Raw genomic sequence first — 25,807 nt, 5'->3', positions numbered from 1 at the left:
CATTGCGTGCACCTTTAGCACTATACAGGCATACCCCACTTTTAAGTACACAATGGGACCAGAGCATGTATGTAAAACGAAAATGTACTTAAAGTGAAGCAATACCTTTTTTCATTTCTCAATGCATGTAAATACACTAGCTCCATAGGAAATCTTGGCCAGCTTGACATGGCATTGCTCCCAAACCATGTGACAAGGACACCAAGCTTGGGGAGCACGTTAAGGGGATCCAGGACTATGACATAGTAGATTACCTAGGCAAGCTGGCCAGCCACAAACGGGATATGTTGTAGTCCTGGGTCCCCTATTGGTGCTCCCTAAGTTTGGTATCCCTGTCACTTATGGTTTGGGAGCAGTGCCATGTCAAGCTGACCAAGATTTCCTATAGACGCCAATGTTAAAAACCGGGAGTAGTGTCATGCCAAGCTGAACAAGCTGTGTCCTTACTCGCGAGTGTACTTAAAGTGAGTGTACTTAAAGTGGGGTATGCCTGTATGCACTTTCTATTTTGCACATGCACGTTTTATAAGTGGTAGCGCCGGTCCCAACATTTTTGCAATTCTTTCTATAAAAGGTGATGTACCTTCATAAAGTGTATAGTGCAAAAGTATACCTGCGCTGCTAACAAAACAAACTAATAAATAAATCTCAATAATTATTGTGTATAAATAGTCTGTGTAAAGTGCTAGTGCTCAACTTAAAATACACAATCCTGGCATCGTGAAGTATGTAACCACTTTATTCGATGCACACAATACAAGATACACTTACAATATGTTTTTTGATAACGCTCTGTGTGCGGAGCGAAACGCGTCAAGCCGTTCGTCCGAGTACGTACTACGCCTGAATACATCCACCTTCCGAGATACGGGGACACGGGGAGTGAGTACAGTCGTTTGGACGTTTGTTTCCTACCTGTTTAAAATAGTATACAACGTTGTTTCTAATCTCTTGTGAATATTATATAATGGGGACCTTTTACTAATCTCTTTTTGATAGCATGCAATGTCACCCTTGTTCCCTATATTTGCTACTTGGAATTCATTGTAAAACTTGTTCCTAAATTCTACATAGTATGAAATATAGACCTTGTTCCTTATCTGTTCACAACAGCATTATATGTAGACCTTGTTCCCAGTCTCTTTTGGATAATATGAGATGTTGTTCTTGTTCCATATTTATCCTGCTTGGCAGTTATTTCCGAGCTTGTTCCCTATCGCTACAGGATAGTAGGGGATGTAGACGCTGTTCCTTGTCATTTTTGAATAGTATGAAATGTATGTTTTGTTCTTCAACCCTTATGGGTTGTATGAGCTGTAAACTTTTTTTTTTTTTTATCTCTTCTGGATTGTATGGGATGTAGAACTTGGTCATAATTTCTTCTGGAGAGTATGGGATGTTGACTTTGTGCCTCCTCACTTGTGAATAGAATTGGATCTAGACCATGTTCCTCTTCTCTTCTTAATGGTAAAAGGTTTAGACATTGTTCCTCATCTCTTTGGTACAACATGAAATTTAGATCCTACTTTTCCTCTAGATAAATTTGAGATGATAATCATGAGGATCATGTTGCAACGACTGTAAGAGGCAGCGTGCCTCCTATTGTTATTTTTGTCAGGATAACTAAAGATCGAGACTCTTCTACATCTTCAGTGGGTCACATAAAAGGCATTTACCAAGACGTTAGTTTGCATAGAGTGCAAGAAGCATTGAATGAAGTTTCCAGACTTGCACACATTTAGGTCTTTCATCTTCAAGTAGTCTAACCCAAACCATGTAGTTGTTTCATTGAGGTAAAAAGCCAAAGCTACAACCTGAAAAAGATCAGGGACATTTATTTATTATACTTTTTTTATGAAGGTAGTATCATTTTGCCAATTTATAAAAAAAAAAAATCCATCTTGGTTTTATCTGCAGAGCAATTAATACATTATGGCATTTAAATGCAAGTGGAATTTCCAGGCCCCTCAAAAATGTGCAGTGCGGTACTCTGCTCATCAACATTAATTAATTTTAAATAGGTTGTCAATGTTGCGCAATGCACCAAAAAAGGAACATGTTCCCTGGCGGTGTGCTTCAATGTACATGCATTGGGTTGCGCTTGCAAGGTTCCTTGTGGCGCCATTCAAAATTAATGCCACTATACCTCCAAACGTGTGTTCTATTCACTTTTATAACTCACGTGACTTTCACTACATGTTACCACAATGCACAAATGTGAAGTCAACCTAAAAATTGGATTTTTTTTTTTTTTTTAACCTTTCTGTTCATCCCTGCCATCTTTTAACAGGCAGATGTAAGCATTTTAGTCACTTAGCATGGATTTTTTAAATCTGAAGTTTAGGAATGGATTTTGTTGAAAAGTCTAGCTTGGACCAATGTAAGTATGCGTAGCTCATACCTGAACGATCCCTGTAGAAACTACAAATCACTGCAGTAGGCGTTTTCTGATTGCACAAGACGGAGATTGTAATATCTCCACTCCCCCCTTCTCCAATCAAAAAACGGCTTATATTTATTTAAAAAATGTAAGGCGTTCTCTGAATGGTGGCAGTACCAAGGAGACTGCTGCTGCCATCACTGTAGTAGCCACAACTACTACAGTGATTTCCAGCTTCCACAAGGACCTCCATAGGTATGAAATATGCATACCTACATTGGTCCAAGTTGGACCAATGTAACTATGTAATAAAAATCTTACCTAAACTTCAGTTTTTACATAAATCTAAAAAAACGTGTCTTTATTTAAAGCGGAGTTCTGGCCATGAAAAAAAATGTTCTATAAAAATACCCCTGGGACAGTCAGGGCTAGTACATTCCACAATGGATAGCCTCTGTACTGTCCCGGGATGCACTTACCTGCAAGAAGAAATACTTACCTTTAAAATTTCTTCTCCAGCATTGTCATCTTGGATGTGGGCAGCTGAAGCCAGCTCAATCCTCTTCTACGTCCTCTTCTGTGTCCTCTTCTCCCAGAATGCGCCTGCACCGGCCCCGCTCGTCACTTCCGGTGCGCCGCACCGGGAGTGACAAGCGGGGCCCGGTGCCGGCACATTGATTCCTGGGAGCGATGACGTTCAGCTCCCAGGAATCATTGCAAACCGGAAGTGACGGCGTGGGCCGTGGCCGCAGAGGGAGGAAGTGGAAGAAAGTTGAGTATATTTTTCTACAATAACAAGGTAAGTAAAAAAAAAATAAAAAATCGTAACTATCCATTTCGTTTTCAGGTGACAAATAGGAAGCGGATGGCCACAAAATCGATGATGTCGATTTTGTGGCTGGAACTCCGCTTTAAGGTGTACATGGATTAAAAAAAAAAAAAGACCTACAATGTTAAATTACCTTGTATATAGTGGGAGAAATAATGTTCTAGGGTATGGATCTCTAAACTTTCTAAACTTTAGGGGGGCCAGACTGTGGCCAGTGGGAGTACAGAATGCCCTGGTGTGAGTGGGAGTAAACAGTGCCCCATCTTTCTAGGGGGAGGAATAGTGCTCCATCATTGGTGTTAGTGGAAGGAATGGTGCCTCATTGTTGGTGTCAGTGGAGGAGTAGTGCCTCATTGTGTGCGTCATTGGGAGGAATAGTGCCCCATTGTATGTTTCTGTGGGAGAAATAGTACCCCATTGTTGGTATCAATTGGAGGAATAGTGCCCCATTGTTAGTAGGAGAAATAGTGCCCCATTGTTGTCACTAGGAGGAATAGTGCCCCATTGTTGTCACTAGGAGGAATAGTGCCCCATTGTTGTTGTCAGTAGGAGGAATAATGCCTCATCGTTGGTGTCAGTAGGAGGACTAGAGTGGCAGAAACTATGCCCCACTGTTGCTGACAGTAGGGGAAGTAATGTCCCAAGGGCCGTATAACCGCGAACAAAGGGCCTCATCCGGCCCCCGGCTCGCAGTTTGGAGACCACAGTTCTCGAGATTACTTTATCCACTACAATATTTATTTTGCAGCACTGTAAAAGCAGTGAAAGTTGGTATTTGCATACAGTATGTGTAGGTACACACCCTGTGACAGCACTCAGTGTAGTGATTGGTCATTTAGGCACACAAAGCTGGCCATACGCTAGTAGATTTTCAAACGAGCATTTGTAGAGACGTTCTCATTACATTCAATGACTTGGCAAATGAGGCTTGAAAGTACTTCAAAATGTTGTTTGCTTTTAACATTCGATTTTAGAATAAATGGACTTTACCAAAGGAAAAGCACGCTGTTAGAAATTTGTTAATTCAAGGAAAATTTTCCACCCTGTTCTTTCTAATTTTTTTGTGTCACTGCTGTTAAAAACAATTGTTGATTTAAGCCAACTAATGATTAAAAAAATCAAATGAACGTTCTTAAAGGAAACATTTTGAACAAAGTTCTACTGGTGTATGACCAGCTTGAGTGTAGCAGTCATACCCTTCCTATACTGGAAATAAGAGTATTATAAATGGGCTTTGGTGGTGCTTGGAATAACATGAATACCTCAAAAGGTAAAGTCTGCCAGCTTTATAATGCTTGCTGTTTGCAGGTAAGTTTACCTTTTTATAAGTTTTTTTTTTTTTTTCGTCATCACTTGATGCACTTGCTCCTCTAACTACACTGATAAGTCATAACAATGTGACTACTGTAGCAGGGTGACCCCGTGCCACTGGGTTAAATGGTGGTGTACTCCAGGTTTTCTGGGTAGCAAGCACATTAATGGCCCCACTCCAGAATGGGTCAGTGTCTGTAAGGGAGACAAGGGTGCATGAGTGCACCATGGTGTCCAAGTCAGAACCGAGGAAGGCCCGAGCCTGAGAGAGAGTCGTGAGAGTCATGAGGGACAAGAACAGCTAGGAAACTGTAAGAAAACGCAGAGCTAAGGTGCAGCGTCTGTGCATAAACACTGGGACGTATTTCATGGTCAAGAGGAGCAAAAAGGTAATAAAGTTCAAGAAGGACCCTGAAGAGGTACTTGGAGCAGTAAAGCTGCCACAAGAGAGCCAGGAGGCTGAATGTTATGTGTTTGCAGTAATGATGAGAACCCCCCTGCTTGGGATGACCTACATGTGTGAATTTTGATGATTGTTTAAATAAAAGTGGACATGAAAGCCCTAAAAATGATATCTGGCAAGGAGTAAACTCACTGTTTTGGCACTACCATTGAGCTAAGAAGCCCCGATGTTTCACACCACCCATCTAATATTAAGTAGGTTCCCCTTCTGCTGCCAAAGCAGCCATGACCCATTAAGGCATGGTCTCCTCTAGACCTCTGAAGGTATGCTGTGCTATCTGTCCCCATGACGTCAGTAACAGATCCCTTAAATACTATAAGATGCAAGGTGGGGCCTCCATGGATCGGACTTGTGTTTCCAGCACATCCCACAAATGCTCTGTTGGATTGAGATCTGTAGAATTTGAAGGCCAAGTCAATACCTCAAACTTGATGTGTTCCTCAAACCATTTATGCAGTGTGGCAGGGCACATTATTCTGCTGAAAGAGGCCACTGCCATTGGGGAATACCATTTCCATGAAAGAGTGTACATGGTCAGCAAAAATGTTAAGGCAGATGGCATGGAGTGGCAGGACTCAAGGTTTCCCAGCAGAACATTGCCCAAAGCATCACACTGCTTCCATCGGCTTGCCTTCTTCCCATAGTGTATCCTGGTGCCATCTCTTCCCCAGGCAAATGGCAGGCACACACACCCGGCTCCATCCACACAATGTAAAAAAAAACATGATTCATCTGACCAGCCCACCTTCTTCCATTGCTCCGTGGTCCAATTCTGATGCTCATTTGCCCATTGTAGGCACATTTAGCTGTGGACACGGGTCAGCATGGGCACCATGACCAGTCTGCAGCTACTCATACTAGTGATCGACCTATATCGTTTTTTTACAGCTGATACCGGTACCGATTTTTTGGACATTGGATATCAGTAGTAATGTCTACAGGTACTGTGGTGGAGGGATCTGGGGGTCTAAAAGACCCCATACCCCTCCTCTGCACTTAAAAGCATTCAAAATGCCAAGTTTGGCTGTTTTGAATGCTGTAAGTTTTTGAAATCGGCGCCGCCAGTGTCATGACATCACTTCCGGGTACTCAGCGGCACCAAATTCAAAGAAATGGAGACCCGGTCAGATGGCGGCAATGCAGATGGAGACCCGGTCAGACGGCGGCGGTGAAGGACAGGAGACCCGGACGAGCCGCGGAAGGCAGCGGGAGGGGGGGACGGGGGAGGGGACGCGTCCCCTCCCGCTCCTTGGAATGACAGCCAAGCGGCTTCTCAGCCGCATCGGTTGTCATTACAAGACAGCCGACTGTCGGCTAATGACACCGGTACCGGAGTGATGCCTCTAGCTGCAGGCATCACCCCGGTACATGCACTTTCCCGAAATATCAGCAATATCGGTAAATCAAAAGGACGATTCCGATATATATCGGGGAAAGTGCATATCAGCCCTCGATATATCCGATGCCCATTTTTTCTGCTTTCAACACATCTTCAGGGACAACATGTTTACTTTCTGATTAAAATATCCCACCGGCTTTCAGATAGCCCTGTAACAAGATAATCAATGTTATTCACTTAACCTGTCAGTGGTAATAAAGTAACGTCTGATCAGTATACATTCTCTGCAATTACATTATTTGTAATTACCTCTGTAGCCAATTCTCCTCATCCCTCCCGCCCCAGCTGGAGTAACAAATCAGGCTGACAAAGAGAAAATCCTGAAATGTGAGAAAGCATAAAACCGGATCAAGTCACATCAAAGCCTCTTCACTTTTTCCTCTTTGTGGCTCAGACAGTGACATATTACCCCCACTAAGAGTGACAGTTGATGAACTCTAGATAATATAGAGATCTACTTAGTAAATAGCTCCATCCAGCAAATGTTATGTCACTTATTGCATCGTTCATTCTTAAATATGTTCTTGTTCAAAGGCGAGGGAGATTGGGAGCACTTAAAAGTTCCTCTACACCTGTTTGTGAATAGGGGAAGTCTTTAGGCTATCTTGGAGTTCATCCATAGGTTAAAGTTTATGCAAGGACAAAAAATAGTTTATTTAGTACAACTGCAATAGATGCCCGTTTCCCAATGTTTCCTTTTTTTAAGTAATGTTGCAAATGCAGAAGAATAGATCTGCCTGAAATCCAGTGTGCTCAAAATTTCCTATTTGAGAAGACAACACTGATGACAATCCCGACCAACGTTGTCAGCCCTGCACCCTGGACTAGAGAAACTCCACCATATTTCCTAACAAAACAATGCTGCTAAATATGTGTAAACATAAAGGCGCCTGCTACAAATGAAATGAAACAAAAAATAGATAAATTGGCGCTACAACAACTTAATCATATTGCAACTATAAGAGAAAAGTCCTTAAAGTCCATAAATCAACTGTGATGATCTCAACACCATAGCAATGTGTGATCTTCTTATATATGTGACCACCACCACAATGAGAAGTTAACAAGAGGTCACTGGAGGCACGGAAAGTGGGCTCTTCTCGTTTTCTGGTGTCAGTCACAGGTGATTGTTTGGAGGATCACTCTACAGATATAAGAACATCACACCTTGTTATGGTGTTTGGATCATCACGGTTGATTTTATGGACTTTTCTATTATAGTTTCATAATGATTACGTTAATGTAGCGCCGATTTCCCTCTTTTTTGTTTCAAAACAATGCTGCTGCCTGGACTCTCAAGAGCCTGCTCTGTGCACATAGGAAAAGAGCTCCTGGGAGATGAAGATCTGAGGGCACCTGGGTCAATAGGAATTAACTTCCTACAGATACCCATGCAATGCCCCCTGGTGATATCAAAATGAGTAATGAAAGCTACGTAAACAAGATAAAGAAAAATAAAGTTGGGATATGCTCTACGGCAGCCTTTTTCAACCTCCTCGCTCCAGGGTAACCCTTAAAACAACACCCAGGTCTCGGAAAACATCTACTAAAATAAATTACCCTATACCAAATTGTGAGTACCTTACCTTGTGATTTCTAAATAAACCTTACATTACGGTATCACACTGTGTCCCCCTCCTTGTTCATTTTATACACTATACACTATACTGCTGGAGTACTCACCGGGAAGCATACTGAGTCTTGTGGAGAAACATCCCCTCCCCTATTCCCTTCCTGTTGCTGAGACGTACGGACGGAGGAGCAGTATTTAGGATACACAGGACCAGTCATCTCTATGCTGTGGTATGCAGCATATTAATACCCCTGCCTAATACCCCTGTGTGGGGTTAGGCACTCTGGTGAGTGCAATCTATTTCTTAACCACCCCGAGCACCCTCCGTTATTAAGAAGATATCTGGGATTGCCACAGGAAGATTGAGCACCACCACTTATGGACATTTATTTATGATCAACCTTCACTGTGCATACTATCACTTGCACAATTATTAACCCTCTAAGCACATATTTATTTGATATAGCCCAAGTTGCACTTTAGTCTCATTAGTTCTATTCACTATTGCACCTGTCACTTTATATATATATATATATATATATATATATATATATATATATATATATATATATATATATATATATATATATATATATATATATATATTATCTAATTTTATCACTAGACATATTCTATTATTTTATTCCACTGGATATATAAACTCACTTCTGTTTTCAATTTTTATATTTATCATTTGTATGCATTTAAATTGGTAGTACTATTTGAGATTATCATAATTTAACTACACCTCCCTCAAGCCACTTGAGTCACCACTATATATATATATATTGTGGGAGATTAGCTCGGTGGCGGGTATGGATGACCCCTTTGGGGGGTGCGTTTACACAGGGAGATAGCCGAGAAGTGGTTGCAAACAGTTTGGTTTATTCTTGCAATTTACTTCACACAAGTGCAAGCCTCAAAAACATCAAAATAAAAATAAAACACAAAATAAATCCTTGCCACTGTGGGTGGCTACCTTCTCACACACAGGAACCTACCTAAAGAGTCTGTCTCCAAACTACTGTTGGGCAAACTTTGCTGATCCTACAGCAGACACTCAATAGTCCATGTTTTTCTCTTCACACAACAAATGTCCATTGAACATGTCCCTTTTCTCTTCACATAGAACACATTCCTTTGTTTGTCTCTTCACATAGCAAACAGTGCATTTATTTCTTTCCACATAGAAATAGTCCAAGACCTCACCTTGAGTAGTCTTCACACTTTTTACCCTCCTCAGCGCACATCGCTCCAGGAGGTCTTCTCCCATGCTCACACAGCGTCGGGAGGCACACATGACTGTCCTCCTCTCCCCAGATTCACACAGCATCAGGAGGCAGCAATCCTTAGACTTCCTTGGGACAAATTATAGAGGCCTTAACTTCCTCATTCTGAACAGCTGAAGGCCTTTCAACTTCCTTAAGCCATCCTGGCTACCTTTTCAGCCGACACCCTATAGTAATTGGTGAATTTTCTAAACCAGGTGGAAATGTATCTCCTGTCTGTGACTACATCCACAGATTTACCTGACTTCCTGTCACAATATATATATATATATATATATATATATATATATATATATATATATATATATATTCTGATATATACACCAACTGGCACTTTATATCACTAATCACCCCTTATTGGGATCTATCTTATTAGATAATATCACTAAGCACTTTATAACAATGATGATTACTTATTCCTTGGTTTTATTAGTGCTTTTATAAGTGATGTTTTTTGGATGTTATTTTTGATTTTAGTATTTATTGATATGGTGTACTTTTTTACCAATCTGTATGTGGTAAAGGCTTAACAGCCATACAGTCAATACCCTTGAGTCACCGAAATTCTACCACCTCTGTGAGGTAATATAATCTGCTACCCAATATTTCACTGGCAGCGCCATATTCCCTACCGTTATCTATTCAGACCAGTGATTTGTTTAAAACGTGGGCACGTAATCCATGTTTTAGCAGTAGCATAACTTCAAGAGGAACTTTTTTTTTTTTCCTCTTACCCTGTCCACTGGGTTGTCTTAAAAAAAAAAAAAAATACTCCTGCACCCAGTGACGTAAGCATGGGGGCAGGGGTGACCAACAGGGTTTAGAAAGAAACTAAAGGCAAAACTTTTTTTTTTTTTTTTTCATTTTGGATAGAGTATTGGAGGGTTATAACCCCTGTCATCTTGGTCCCATTGGGAAGATTACCCTTCGCTTCCTGTTCCATAGTCAAAACAGAAAGTGGGAGGAAATCCCTCCAAAGTGAGGGAATCCCTGGTTGTGATCAGAACTGCTGTCCCCATGTATGAGAGGTAGGGACCTCAGATTGTAAGCTCCTTCAGGGCAGGGACTGATATGAATGTGCAGTATATGTAAAGCACTTCGCAAATTGTCAGCACTATATAAATACCTGTAGTAAATAAATTGTTCCCCAAAGTCTTTCGCTCTGTCCCTCTCTGCAGAGATTTTTGTTAGGGAGCATGCACTGCATGACCACGTGTGTCCTATCTCATAAAGCCATGCACAATCTATGGAGATTCCACATAACAAACTTCTTGTAGGAAGTGCAGGAGAGCATCTCGAGATGTGGACCTTATTCCCCTGGTGGGAGCGTGCATGTCGGGGTGTCTTCAGGGAAACCCTACATGTGGCAATGAAAGATAACCAAACTTCTGATAACTTAAAGTGGTTGGTAAGCCACTGTGATAACTTCATACAATCCTCTGTTTTATAATGATAGATGCCCCACTGTGTGTACTTTATAAAAATAATGCCTCTGTATATCTTATTTAAGAGCGCTCATGTGACTGGCTGCCTCTCTCGATCTGACAGCTCAAGTGGGAGAGGCCGAGAATCCCTCGCTGATGTCATTTGGGGGGGAGGGGAGGATAGAGGTGGCCTGTCACGTGAGCAGCACTCTGAAATAAGGTATACAGTTTACTGTCCTTCAGATTTATGGGGGGCCAGACTGTGGGCCAGTGGGAGTGGAAAATATCTTTGCATATGTGTGAATAAACAAGGTTCGATGGCCAGTGGAAGTAAAAAAAAAAAAAAAAATGCGCATGTGGTCTGTAGGAGGAATAGTGCTTCACATTTGATATAAGTTGGAGCAATAGTATCCATTCAGTTATATCAATAGGAGGAATTATGCCCCATTGTTGGTCTCAGTGGGAGGAATAGTGCCCCACTTATTGTTAGTGTCCGTGGAAGAAATAGTGCCTCATCGTTGGTGTCAGTGGAAGTAATAGTGCCTCATATCAGTGGGAACAATAGTGCCCCAAGGGCCAGGTAGAAGCAAGCAAGGAGCCACAATCGGCAGTTTGGAGATAACTGGGCTAGGATTGCGTCAAACTGTGCAAATTTTGCCTGGTCTTGTGGTGGGACTGCATTAGGCAAGGCTGCCTGGTGCAGTCCCAACACACCTGGTGCGAATGGGCCCCTAAGGTCACCATACAATGCTCAGTTTTAATGAGAAAAAATCAGTTGATTCCCCCATCCGCTTGAACAGCACAAATGGAGGAATCTCCACTGCCAGCTGTTGTATTCAGGCAGCCACAGGTGCTGATGCTGCCTGAATACCTGAACAGGGATCTTCTCTGAAAGGTTTCCACCTCACCCCTGCGATTTTTGAATCGACTGTTGATGAATCAAGTAGTGCCTTGCTCAAGGCTCAAATGGTATATATATTAAAAAAATGGTCAATCCTAAATTCTTGAGGCCCTAAAACACCAGGACAGTACAAATATCCCCCACACAACTCCTTTTTGGAAAGTAGACAGTCTAAGGTATTTAGTAAGAGGCATGGCGAGTTTATTGAAGTTGTAATTTTTTTGTCACAGTTTTTTGTAAAATGAAGAAATTAAAAAAAAATAAAAATGTTGCCACATTTTTTCAAGGCTCAAATGTCAGCCTATATAGTCAGCATTGGCAGAAATTCAGTCCCTCTGTGGGGGTCTTTAGATGGTAGATACAGCGCCAACCTCTCTGCATCCCATCATGCAGTGCACATACCTAAGCAGGCAATAGAGGTGCATGCATTGCATCGTGAGATTTTGGAAGTCCATGCTAGTCTTGGCTTTACTAAATGACTGTAGATCAACCAGGGTTCCTCCAGAGGTAGTTAGGGGTTCATTGAGCTGTTGCCAATTGACCTCCAATCTAATGATGCCTGTATAGTTCCCGAACCAGTGCTACTTGCCCATTTTTTTTTTTTTCAAATCACTGGTCTACAACTTGTAAAACATTCTTAATGTCAAGGCATTACCCAAACTTACCCAAAACCTTCTTCCTCCTTCTGGAGCAGCCATTTTCACCCAGGGTTACATGGAAAACTAAGGTTCCACTAGAGGTTGCTAGGGTTTCTTGAGCTGTGACTGGTTGACCTTCCACTGGATGTCCTGCTTAGTTCTGATGCTAATACCACTTGGCAAAGCCAGCAACATGACCCCAATGAACTTTTTAGCTGTCTGTTGCATTCTTTCTACTGACCACCAATGTAAGGGACATTTTTCTCATTGACCTCCAATAATTATGTAGCATTGTCCCCGTAGGGCTTGCTGTATGATGACTTGTTGGGCCTCCACTGATTACCTGCACACAGTCACTTAGTGAACAGTTCACACATCCCTCCAGACTCCCCATGGCTCGTCGCACAATAAACAGTCCAGGGATATCGGTTTTTAGTGTTTCTTTTGGAACTTGGATGGGAGAAGGGAATATTGGGATACTCCATCTGTAAATAGAGGTGCATGCATTGCATCGTGAGATTTTGAAAGTCCATGCTAGTCTTGGATTTACTAAATGACTGTAGATCAGCCATTTTCAACCAGGGTTCCTCCAGAGGTAGTTAGGGGTTCATTGAGCTGTTGCCAATTGACCTCCAATCTGATGATGCCTGTATAGTTCCCAAACCAGTGCTACTTGCCCATCTTTTTTTTTTTTCAAATCACTGGTCTACAACTTGTAAACATTCTTAATGTCAAGGCATTACCCAAACTTACCCAAAACCTTCTTCACTCTTCTGGAGCAGCCATTTTCACCCAGGGTTACATGGAAAACTAAGGTTCCACTAGAGGTTGCTAGGGTTTCTTGAGCTGTGACTGGTTGACCTTCCACTGGATGTCCTGCATAGTTCTGACGCTAATACTACTTGGCAAAGCCAGCAACATGACCCCAAATGATCTTTTTACATGTCTGTTGCATTCTTTCTACTGACCACCAATGTAAGGGACATTTTTGTCATTGACCTCCAATAATTATGTAGCACTGTCCCCGTAGGGCTTGCTGTATGATGACTTGTTGGGCCTCCACTGATTACCTGCACACAGTCACTTAGTGAACAGTTCACACATCCCTCCAGACTCCCCATGGCTCGTCGCACAATAAACAGTCCAGGGGTATCGGTTTTTAGTGTTTGTTTTGGAACTTGGATGAGAGAAGGGAATATTGGGATACTACAACTGTAAATAGTTGACATTGGATAAGGACTCTCTCACTTGGCCTCACCAGGTTGCTTGTGGAAGCAGCTGCACTGCTTGAACCATACTGCCACATGTATTGAAAGGGTCAAGTCCCCTTGCTCTTTTCTCTCCAACAATAGACTTGGTGATCCAACATTATCTTCGGGACACTCACTAGCATCCCCTTTACTGAAACCCGTCCACTGACTCTTCTAGCTGCAGGGGTGCCCCCCCCCCCCCCCTCAAGTCAGGCCCCTTGACACAGATCTGTACTCACTGTACTGTAGAATCAGATCCTCCAGTGTCTCCTCTTTCAGTCAGTTTCACCAGACCTCTCGGTTCAGCTCCTCACTAGCACTCTCCAGGCCCTCAGGTTGACTACCTAAGGCCGCATGGCACCTCTACAGAGGAGCAGGCAGCCGCCCCCTCCCTCCGGGACTCAGCTATCCAGCTGAAAGACCCTGAGGACATGTGCTCCTGGCTTTTATACAGTATCCCAGCTTGCACCGAGGGCATTTTCCTCTGCCAAATCACCAGGGCTGTATCAAACGTCTGTGCACTCATTTGTCAGGTTTCCTCCCACTGTCCAACATGCCTCCCTATTGGACCAGTATGAAACACTCTGCAGACCGAACAAGTTGAACCTGAGCACAATGAGCAGACCTCACTAACAGATCCTGCTCTCGGGTAAGCAGAGAACAATATAGATTTACCTGCAGCCCTGTTGGTAAGCAGATAGGACTCAAAACTATACTTTCCCTCTAGCACCTACCTAGGAGGGTGCTACAATTCGTTTTAGTAAGGGTTCCTTGCAACCTGAAAATTACCTTAGCGGTTCCCCTGGGGTAATAAGGTTGAGAAGGGCTGCTGTAGATCCTCTTGTTGTGCTCCAGCAATATCTCTCCATCCTCATGGTCATCTCTCTTCTCTTCTCCAGGACATCCCTGCTGCGAACATACCCAAGACTGCTCCTCCCAGTGCATAGCCTTGTGTGCCTTGCTGCCTTCGGACTGGCTCTCCCTCTAGCCATCAGTCTCTTCCCACAAATGTCTGAGGTGAGTCACATGACTGTCAAAGTTTTGGGAAAACAATGCAAGTAAGAAATTTTGTTTTTTCTTTTTTTTCTCGTTATCCGTGTCCCCGTTCTTAGTTGCCTGGCAACAGAAGCTGCCCCAACTGTTCCAGAATCGGATGTATTCACACCTAATGCTGTGTGCGCAGGTAGAGCGCCGGGGTGAGCAAGTCTGCTTTGTTTAGAAGGGGGTTTTGTAAACTGTCAGCTTCTCCTTGGAGACAATCTGACTTTGTACTGCTAACAATTATTCCCAGGCAATGAAGATAAAAAAAAAACTCTGTAAAAACCGAAAACTTCATTCCTTTGTCCAAATATGAATTCCTGAAAATGCAGCATATGAGCCCAAAAAAATTAAGGATTTTATTCACCTTACCCCCACAATGTTTTACCCCATTCATGACCATGGCATTTTTTGCTATTCAGCACTGTGCTGCTTTAACTGGCAATTGCTCGGTCATGCAACACTGTACCCATATTTATTTGATATGATTTGTCACACAATTGCAGCTTTCTTTTGGTAGTATTTGGGTTTTTAATTTTTTGTTATGTAAATGAAAAAACAGAAAATTTTGGAAAAGGAAAAAAAACTTTTTTTCTTAGTTTCTGTTATAAAATTTTGCAAACAAATATCCTTTCTTCATAAATTCAGACCAAAATGTATTCTGCTACATTTCTTTGGTAAAAATAACCCAAATCAGTATTTATTATTTAGCCTGGGTGGAAGTTATAGCGTCCGCAAACTATGGTATGTATATTTAAATAAAATGGTCAATCCTAAATTCTTGAGGCCCTAAAACACCAGGACAGTACAAATATCCCCCACACAACTCCTTTTTGGAAAGTAGACAGTCTAAGGTATTTAGTAAGAGGCATGGCGAGTTTTTTGAAGTTGTAATTTTTTGTAAAATGAAGAAATTTAAAAAAAATGTTTTTAATATACTGTCACCAGTGCAGTACAGAATCATCATATGACTGATGTCACAGTGATCAGGGATACTGACTGGCCACAGTATGTAAAAAAAAAATAAATAAAAAAAAATGAAATTGTTTTTATCCAATTTTTTAAAAAACTGCCAGTGTACGTTGTGGTGTCTGCAGCTGCCGTCCTCTCGCAGTATAATTAACGACGCGTTCTCGGAGCTTGCGCTCCTTCCTCAGGCCGATATTGCGCCATTTTGGATGTTGAGGTTCAGGCTCCCACTGTACTTAAGTCCCACATCCAAAATGGCGCAATATCGGCCTGAGGAAGGAGCGCATGCTCCGAGAACGCGGCGCCATGACGTAATCACGCTTCCGGAAGTGAAGACGGATCGGCATCAGAGTGTCCCCGGGACTAGGAAGTGCGGCCAGCTACCGCTCACAGCCTGTCTACCGCAACCGCTCATGCCATCCTGATCCTATACCAGAGTGTTTGCTTATGAGCCTTCTATACCATTACCATTGTGAGTACCCCTTTCTTTGGTTCTATCCAATAAATCTCAAGTTACTGCACTTAGAGTGGCGCCTGTGTTTTCCTTCCAATTGACATCTAACAAACACGCTTGTAATCTGCCAAAAAAGAAGCTCATATACTTTTTTTGCGCTTCAGGCGTTTTGCTTCAGGGGACAAAACACTCATATGTGAACAGGGGCCATTGAAATAAATGGGATTTTGCTTGTTGGGCGTTTTGAGACTTCAAAGATGAGCGATTTACAAGCTGAAAAACGCTCAGGTGTGAACAGGGCCTAAAGGTGAACTAACCCTTTATGGCCTAAACAAATAGCATGCAGACAAGTATGGTCAGAGAAGGCTATACAGATATGTGTATGTATTTTATTGTGTATTTGGCTTTAAGCAAGATTTCCTTAGTGTTCAAGATCGAGACTGCTACTCCTGTGTACTCTATGACCATTTGTCAGTAGAATGATCTGGTGCCCCAATTCCCCTTCCCCCCCCCCGGTCCCTTCGAGACCCGATCCTGCCACTCAAGCTTAGATCTCTTAGAAGCTATCCTGTCCCTTTAATGTTGGTGACAGCTCCCCAGAAACATCATGTGAATTCACTTTGTGTCGCAGCGCCCGCCAAGAATTTGGTGGCCATGCGCCCTAAGCTCCCTCGAACGTGCCAGGAATGCCAAGTGCCCAGATGCAATCAGTAGTTTATTTTTTCTTTCCTCTCCATGTCGTACAAATGTACTCTTCCCTCATTACAGGCAGTCTGTGTTGGCTCTATTACCGCAGTCTGAGGTCATATGGCCATCACTGATTTTATGATTAGCGGAATGATTAATAACAACATTTGAGAATTAATGAGACTGCTGCGCTGGCGAGGATCGGCTTCCCGTCCAAGAACAAAACAAGTGTTCTTCCCTCTGTTTTTGCAGATCTCCTGCATCTATTACCCCGCATCTTTCTATAGAACCTGCTGCAATGACATGTACACTGAGTTCCCTCTATCGTTGGCCATCCATAAGACTACACATAGACTTGAGGGACGGCCAAGTATAAGCAATGCCATAGATAGATCATGAACATCACTGAAAAGAAAAACGTGGATGTGAAGTTTGTCTGTTTTTCGTTGTATGAACTAGAACAGTGGTCTCCAAATTGCAACCCAGGAGCCGGGTGTGGCCCTTTGCTTGCCTTTATCTGGCCATTAGGGCAGTCTTCCTCCCACTGATACAAAGCACTTTTCCTCCTACTGACACCAATGATGGAGCACTATTTATTCCCACTGACACTAACAATGGAGTACTTTTCCTCCCATTGACACCAATGATGGAACTCTAATCCTTTCACTGACACCAACAATGGAGCACTATTCCTCCTATTGACACCAACAATGGGGCACTATTCCTCCTATTGACACCAACAATGGGGCACTATTCCTCCCACTGACAACAATGGGGCAATAGTCCTCCCACTGACATCAATAATGGGGCAATAGTCCTCCCACTGACATCAACAATAGAGCACTATTCCTCCCACTGACACCAACAATGGGGCACTATTCCTCCCACTGACATCAACAATGGGGCACTATTCCTCCCATTGACACCAACGATGGCGCACTATTCCTCCCACTGACACCAACGATGGCGTACTATTCCTCCCACTGACACCAATGACGGGGCATTATTCCTCCCACTGACACCAACGATGGGGCATTATTCCTCCAACTGACACCAATGATGGGGCACTATTCCTCCCACTGACACCAATGATGGCACACTATTCCTTCCACTGACACCAACGATGGGGCACTATTTCTCCCACTGACACCAACGATGGGGCACTATTTCTCCCACTGACACCAACGATGGGGCACTATTCCTCCCACTGACACCAACGATGGGGCACTATTCCTCCCACTGACACCAACGATGGGGCACTATTCCTCCCACTGACACCAACGATGGGGCACTATTCCTCTCACTGACACCAACGATGGGGCACTATTCCTCCCACTGACACCAAAGATGGGGCACTATTCCTCCCACTGACACCAAAGATGGGGCACTATTCCTCCCACTGACACCAAAGATGGGGCACTATTCCTCCCACTGACACCAACGATGGGGCACTATTCCTCCCACTGACACCAACGATGGGGCACTATTCCTCCCACTGACACCAACGATGGGGCACTATTCCTCCCACTGACACCAACGATGGGGCACTATTCCTCCCACTGACACCAACGATGGGGCACTATTCCTCCCACTGACACCAACGATGGGGCACTATTCCTCCCACTGACACCAATGATGGGGCACTACTTCTCCCACTGACACCAATGACTGGGCACTATTCCTTGTAGATATTTTATTTTGAGAAGTTTCCAGAGGCCCATAAATTATTGTAAGGGTTCCTCCAAAGTAGAAAGGTGGAGAAATGCTACCTTGGGGATCAGGAAGGACTTTTTTACGGGTTTGAACCTAGACTATAGGTTTTTGTTCCCTACTTCTGTGTCAACTGTGGGTATAAGGTTCTGTTTATGGAGGTTTACTAAAATTGGTTGAGCTTGATGGACTTTTTCAGCCTATGTTACTACCATTTTACATGTCTGTCTTGCAGTATTTACAATAATTGAACACAATGTGAACTCTCTATGAATAAAACCTTTTGTGTTTATAGGGTGAAGTTCTGTATGAAACTCTATATGCTCAACAATTGCTCACAAATGACCACTGGTGGCCATCATAGGAGGGCCTTCTTCCACTGGTGGCTAATGTAAGGGAGGCCTTCTTCCAATGACCACAAATGCAAGGGATCCCTCTACTACTGAGTGATCACCAGTGTAAGGAGCCAATCTCCTCTTGAGCACCGGCATAAAAGGGCATCTCCCTGGCTATTTACACCAATATACTAGGAGCTATAGATATTTTAGCAGAGGTTCCCTAAGACCTATAAATTATTGCAAGGGTTTCTCCAAAGTAGAAAGACGGAGAAAGGCTACCTTACAGGTTCAAGAAGGACTTTTTTCCTGTTGGAGCAAATTAGATCAAGATTTATTTATTTTTTTTCCTTCCTCTGTGTCAACTATTGGTATAAGCTTCTGTTTATGGAGGTTTTTCTAATATTAGCTGAACTAGATGGCCTTTTTGGATTTTATGTTACCATCATTTTACATGCCTGTCTTGACGTCTATACAGTTCTATATGAAACTCGCTATGCTTGACATTTGACCACAAATGACCACAAGTCTGACCAGCGCTGTTTTATGTCTGAGCATCTACTTAGTGCTTTCTCTTTGCATAGAGCAGCAGTGAAGTGGCAGAAGGGTAGACATGGATTGGATGTAGCCCACACTGGCTTGACTGTTAAGAATACTTGTGCTATCAAACTTTTTTTTTGTTTTTTATCTGTCAACTGCCCTGAGGCAGTTGACCTAAAGTCAAGATGCTGCTTTATTCTGCTCTGAGGTTTACTTTCCTTGTGACAGATGTTGGCACTAGCAAAAAGTGATATAGTTACATAGTTACATAGTTACATAGTTAGTGAGGCTGAAAAAAGACACAAGTCCATCCAGTTCAACCTATGATGTGTGTGTGTGTTTGCTTTTAACCGTACATTGTATACCCCTGTATGTTGTGGTCTTTAAGATGTCCATCCAATAGTTTTTTGAAACTATCAATGCTCCCCGCTGATACGACTGCTTGCGGAAGAGAATTCCACATCCTTACCGCTCTTACAGTGAAGAACCCCTTACGCACTTTAAGGTTAAACCGCCTTTCCTCAAGTTTTAGTGAGTGGCCACGTGTCTTATTGTATCTCCTTTCTCTGAATAGTTTGTTCCTTATGCTAGGGTCGCCAGTACAGTATTTGTACATTGATATCATATCCCCCCTCAATCGTCTCTTCTCCAGAGAGAATAAGTTCAGTGCTTGTAGTCTTTCCTCATAGCTGATGTCCTCCATTCCCCTAATTATTTTTGTTGCCCTTCTCTGGACTTTCTCCAGTTCCAGCACATCCTTCCTGAGGACCGGTGCCCAGAACTGGACAGCATACTCCAGATGTGGCCGGACCAGAGTCTTGTAGAGTGGAAGAATAATCTCTTTATTTCTGGAGTGAATCCCCTTTTTTTATACAACCCAGTATTCTGTTGGCTTTGCTTGCAGCGGCTTGGCATTGCATGCCACTTCCAAGCCTGTTGTCTACCAGTACCCCCAGGTCCCTTTCCATCCTAGACTCACCCAGAGGTTCCCCCCCTAGTGAGTAGCTTGCTTTCTGGTTTCTGGCCCCCAAGTGCATTACTTTACATTTTTCTACATTAAATCTCATCTGCCATGTAGTTGCCCACCCCGTTATTTTGTTCAGGTCTGCTTGCAAGATTTCCACATCCTGCATAGAAGATATTGGCATGCCTAATTTAGTATCATCTGCAAATACTGAGATTGTACTAGATATCCCCTCCTCTAGATCATTTATGAATAAATTAAACAGGATTGGTCCCAGGACAGAACCCTGGGGGACCCCACTTTCCACACCCGCCCAATCCGAGTACTCCCCATTAATCATCACCCTCTGGACTCTCCCCTGGAGCCAGTTCTCTATCCAGGTACTCACCTTATGGTCCATACCTACCTTCCTTAGTTTGTACAGTAAGCGTTTGTGGGGAACGGTGTCAAAGGCCTTTGCAAAGTCCAGATACACCACATCCACAGGCTTACCTTTATCTAAGTGGCAGCTCACTTCATCGTAGAAGGTTAATAGATTGGTTTGGCATGAACGATTTTTCATGAATCCATGCTGATTACTACTTATAATACCGTTTTCATTACTAAAGTCTTGTATGTGGTCCCTTATCATCCCCTCCAAAATTTTGCAGACTACTGATGTTAGGCTGACCGGCCTATAGTTACCCGGGATATATCTCGGCCCCTTTTTAAATATTGGTACCACGTTGGCTTTTTTCCAATCAGCTGGCACCATACCTGTCTGTAAACTATCCTTAAAGATCAAGAATAATGGTCTGGCAATCACCTGGCTGAGCTCATTAAGAACCCTTGGGTGCAAGCCATCCGGTCCCGGGGATTTATTTATGTTAAGTTTCTCTAGTTTAGCTCTAAGTCTATCCTCTGTTAGCCATGGCGGCACTTCCTGAGGTGTATTATTTAGTTCGGCCTTACAAGCGGGGTTCGTGTAGCCCCTCGATTCCTTTGTGAAGACTGAAGAAAAGAAATTATTTAACACTTCCGCCTTTTCTCTGTCCTCAGTGGCCATTTTTCCTTTATCATCTTTTATGGGGCCAATGTGTTCTGGCCTCGCTTTCTTACTGTTTATATACTTAAAGAACTTCTTGGGGTTCTTTTTACTCTCCTCCGCTATATGTCTCTCGTGTTCTATTTTAGCCGCCCTGATTTCATCTTTACATTTCTTATTGCACTCTTTGTAGTGCTTAAATGCTGCCAATGACCCCTCAGTCTTGTATTTTTTGAAGGCCTTTTCTTTAGCTCTAATATACATTTTTATGTTGGAGTTTAGCCACCCAGGGTTTAGTTTTGCTCTTTTAAATTTATTTCCCTGTGGAATGCACTGGCCCACCCCCTTGTTAAGTATGCTCTTGAAGCACTCCCATTTTTCCTCCGTGTTCTTTGTTCCCAGGGTTCTATCCCATTTGATATTTTCTAGCAGCGAGCGCAGTTTAGGGAAATTGGCTCTTTTGAAATTCAGTGTCCTTATATTACCCTTGTGTTTCCTATTACTGTAATTAATACTGAAACCAATTGACCTATGGTCACTGTTCCCTAAGTTGTCCCGTATTTCTATATCCGTGAGCAGGTCTGTATTGTTGGTAATCAGTAGGTCAAGTACCGCATTGTTTATTAATACTGTTGTACTAGTTTGACTGCTGACTTCCTCGCATCCAATTTGCAAGACAGGAGAGTGTGACCGGCTTTCCGTGGAGCCCGTTCACACAGCTCCAGGGCAGCCGCGGTCCGCATTGGAAAAGGGTCGTGTGAGTCTTTGGTTCAGTTTCAAGTCCAAATGCAGGCAAAAATTCAGACCTGATTCAGAGGGATTAAAAGGCTCATAAGGTGGGGTGACGATCCAGCAGAATGGTGAAGGCGTCCGAGCCTGAAGTACACAGCTGTCATCTAATTCGGAATCCCGCCGGTGAGTGTGGTGTAACTCCTTGTGCAGGCTTGGTGGAGAGCAGCGCGGAACGCAACGCCAGTTGGCGTGTGACGTCACCAAAGAGGGGAAAACACAACGCATTTCTGAGCATGCGCAAAGCTTGTACAGAGAATGTGCGCTCCTTTCTCAAGACTTGACATGCCAGCTGGCGTTGCGATCCACACTGCTCTCCACCAAGCCTGCATCCGAAATTACACCACACTCACCAGCGGGATTCTGACTTAGATGACGGCTGTGTACTTCACCATTCTGCTAAATCGTCACCCCATCTTATGAGCCTTTTAATCCTTCTCAATTTGTGCCCTCATTTGGCTGATTGCCTTTTTTATGTAAAATAAACTGCTACACTTAGAGGCACTCTTCTGTGTTTTCTTTGTGCCTCATCTAGAGTCGTCTTCACTCTTGGAGGAGAGCTTTTGCCCCAATGTTTGACCACTTCTCATCCACTCCAGCCTGTTTATGGACATTACTATAGACCAGTGATGGCGAACCTTGGCACCCCAGTTGTTTTGGAACTACATTACCCATGATGCTCATGCACTCTGCAGTGTAGTTGAGTCTCATGGGAAATGTAGTTCCAAAACATCTGGAGTGCCAAGGTTCACCATCACTGCTATAGACACATTTTGCATTTTAGCCATATCTGTGAATACTTTGAGCGCTGGCATTTTATCTCTGTTAACATGTTAAAAGGTACATGAGATTTTTAATGAACGCGTTTACATTATTTTTCATTCCAATGAGCTGGCATCTGTACTATTTTGGATATGTGGTTGCGCCTTTGCCTTACATCACATAACCCCAGCGCTTACAAGAATTGATCCCATGACCACCAGTGACTTTTATCCAGGTTGTAGTCACTTTGAATCTGCCCATCCTGGCAATCTATTAGCCACCCTTGTAAGGGGAGCCCTTTCCCTGGGTCCTTGTACCATGGCCCTCAGCCCAAGTTGTTGTTTTCATCCTGTGAGAGCCCTCGCGCTGCTGGCAGGACAAGTCAAACGCAGCGAAAGGTTAATGAGCCAATGTGCAGGAGGATGACAGGGAAGCAGTAATTACTAATTAGATGCATTTTAACAGGAGGGAGGAAAGTGACATCTCCTCTTCACCAACTGTCAATAATTAGCAGATCTGCCGAGGCTGAAATGTGTCCACAGTTAAAAGGCTGACGCTCTAATGAAATGCCACTTGACGAAGGAGCTATACAGAGGTTGCAGGGCGGGACCCTGGTGACACAGATAGTGTGGAGATATATTGTTCATTCAAGGCTGATCTGTCAACGTCTTTACCAAAGCTGGCAATACACAGATCTCTTACAGCTATAGGTTGTACCTATGGGCTGCTGCAAAGGAGAAGAGCATGAAGGTTGGGCTTGGGTTCTGTCTGTCTTATACAAGGGGCCTACTTATAAAGGGCAACTCATCCCAAAAATAAAAAGACGCCTATAGTTTGTTACTAGGCTGAACTTGGAACAGTTGGCATGTTGGGCTTCAGGAAGTGCAGATAAGCCCTCTGGTAGTCACGGTTTCCTTAGAATACTAGTCCATGTCTATAGATAGATTAGGGGGTTAACTTGTATGAACCCTTTTATATAACTGCAGGGTGTATGGCTTAGGGCTCTTTCACACTGGCAGACCCGCCTGCTTAGCGGGAGATCTCTTCACTGATCGCCGCTGAGCAGGCGGATGACGGATACAACCCGACCCACTTCCTGTCCATTTACATCCAACTGTCATCTGATCTGCCAGGCAGATGGAGAATGGATCCCCCATCCATCTGTTTTTAGCGGATAGGATCGGATGTTGGCAGGTGTATAGGGACACATGTCTGTTTCAGTTATGGCTGGTGCTCCATGGGTCGGGGGGGTCGGCAGACGGACCTGACCACGGACCACACCGGCTCTAGCCCGCACCACGCTCCATACCCCCCCCCCCGGTCGCCAGCTCACTTACCCTGTGCTGTCCCTGGACTGACGTGGAGGTGGCAGCTTCCTCCTCAGTCTCCTCCGTGTCCCCCTTCGTTGGTCGGGCTCCTTCGCCAATAGGATGGCTTCTCCTTTCGGCCAATTGGGAAACGGGTCTCAGGACCCACTTCCTGATTGGCCAGGAGGAGGATCCGTGTGACAATAGCAAATATTAATTTGCTATTGTCACACAACTGGGTGGGCTCAGGGCGCAGTGCTCTGCGCCCCGAGCCCACCCTTTTTTGAAGCCTATTAGAACCTCTGGCTCTAATCACGTGCTTCAAAAAAAAAAAATCCCCCGTTGGAATCCATGCATCTGGTGCCCTGCATGTAGATTAGGGGGCCGAACGCATGGATGGGGGGGCGGCACGCCTAATGGACGGGCCGCCACTGGTCGGTTTACATCTGCCACTCCATAGAGGGCAATGGATGGTTCGATCAGAGCCACCTAAAAAACTGACAGGCAGACCCGATCAGTCCACAGCCTTATTATGGACCAGCACACCTTGAATATATTTTTTCTCAATGCATTTGACCATGAAGCCTGTTTTATACACACTTCAGCTTGTATAAGAGCAGTGTGAACAGCAAGCTTTGTCCAAGCATTTGCAGAGCTTTCAGCAGCTTTGTTGAAGCTTTTAAAATACCATTCAACTCCAGTTTGTAAATGCTGAACACAGTTCCGAATTAGTGTTGAATTTCACTTTAAGCAAGCTGATAGCAGGCTTCAGGAGGCTTTCAAAAAACAGGATCTGTGTTCAGCATTTTACAAACTGGAGCTGAATGGTCTTTTAAAAGCTTCAACAAAGCTGCTGAAAGCTCTGCAAATGCTTGGTTAAAGCTCGCTGTTCACACTGCTTCTTTACAAGCTGTAGCCCGTGTGAAACAGGCTCAACCACTTCAGCTCTGGAAGATTTACCCCCATTCATGAACAGGCTATTATTTGCGATACGGCACAATTGCGCCTTTGTCCTTTTTTCCCTCAGAGCTTTCTTCTGGTGGTATTTGATCACCTCAGAGGTTTTTATTTTTTGCAAAAAATGACCGACAATTTTGGAAAAAAAATAAAACAATATTTTTTAAGTGGGGTACACACTATAAGAAAATCGGGCAAACAATTGTCCGATTTTCCTCGTTTCACAGCAAATCGGACCCGCTCAAAGAAATTTCTTGCGAAAATTCGTATGAAAATTCTTGTACAACAAAGGCTTTTTTTGTTGTTTACTGTCTGATCGTGCGCAGTCTTTCTTTTCTGATTTTTCTCATACAAAAATCGTATGAAAACGATACACATTAAACGAAAATTGTTCGTTTTTTCACCTACGAGAAAAATTTTGGAGTTTGTCCCTTCGAGAATTTTCATAGGAAAATTCTAAATCGTCTGTAGAAAGTTCTGTACACACTATATGAAAATCGTACGAAAATTCTTTGGACATAAATGTTCGCCCAATTTTCTTACAGTGTGTACGACCCTTTCTACTGTAAAATATATATTAAAAAAATGGAAAAAATCCAGTTTTTTCATAAATTTAGGCCAATTTGTATTCTGCTACGTATTTTTGGTAAACAAAAATCCCAATAAGCGTATATTGATTGGTTTGCGTCTACAAACTATGGGATTATAGATAAATAAAAAAAAAAATGACCAAAATATCGGTATCGGCAATGAAAAAACTATAGCGGACGATCCCTATGTGGTACCCGATGACTGGCTCCTGCTGAGTATAATC

The 25,807-nt window shown here is 43.3% G+C and overlaps 1 protein-coding gene across 1 annotated transcript in view; it reads left to right on the top strand.

Annotated features, from left to right (window-relative positions):
• The window catches only part of SFXN5 (sideroflexin 5), a gene marked incomplete at its 5' end in the record, with an annotated part of 451,990 nt that overhangs the window by 353,348 nt on the left and 72,835 nt on the right, over positions 1–25,807 (top strand). Inside the window, one exon of the mRNA XM_082264426.1 lies at positions 14,357–14,474. Within this exon, the coding sequence (XP_082120552.1) occupies positions 14,357–14,474 (118 nt within the window). The remainder of the gene's footprint in view (positions 1–14,356; positions 14,475–25,807) is intronic.

This window comes from Pelophylax lessonae, assembly GCF_965119305.1.
Source record: "Pelophylax lessonae genome assembly, chromosome: 1".
Taxonomy (NCBI): Eukaryota; Metazoa; Chordata; class Amphibia; order Anura; family Ranidae; genus Pelophylax; species Pelophylax lessonae.
This window is presented reverse-complemented; position numbering and strand designations above follow the sequence as displayed.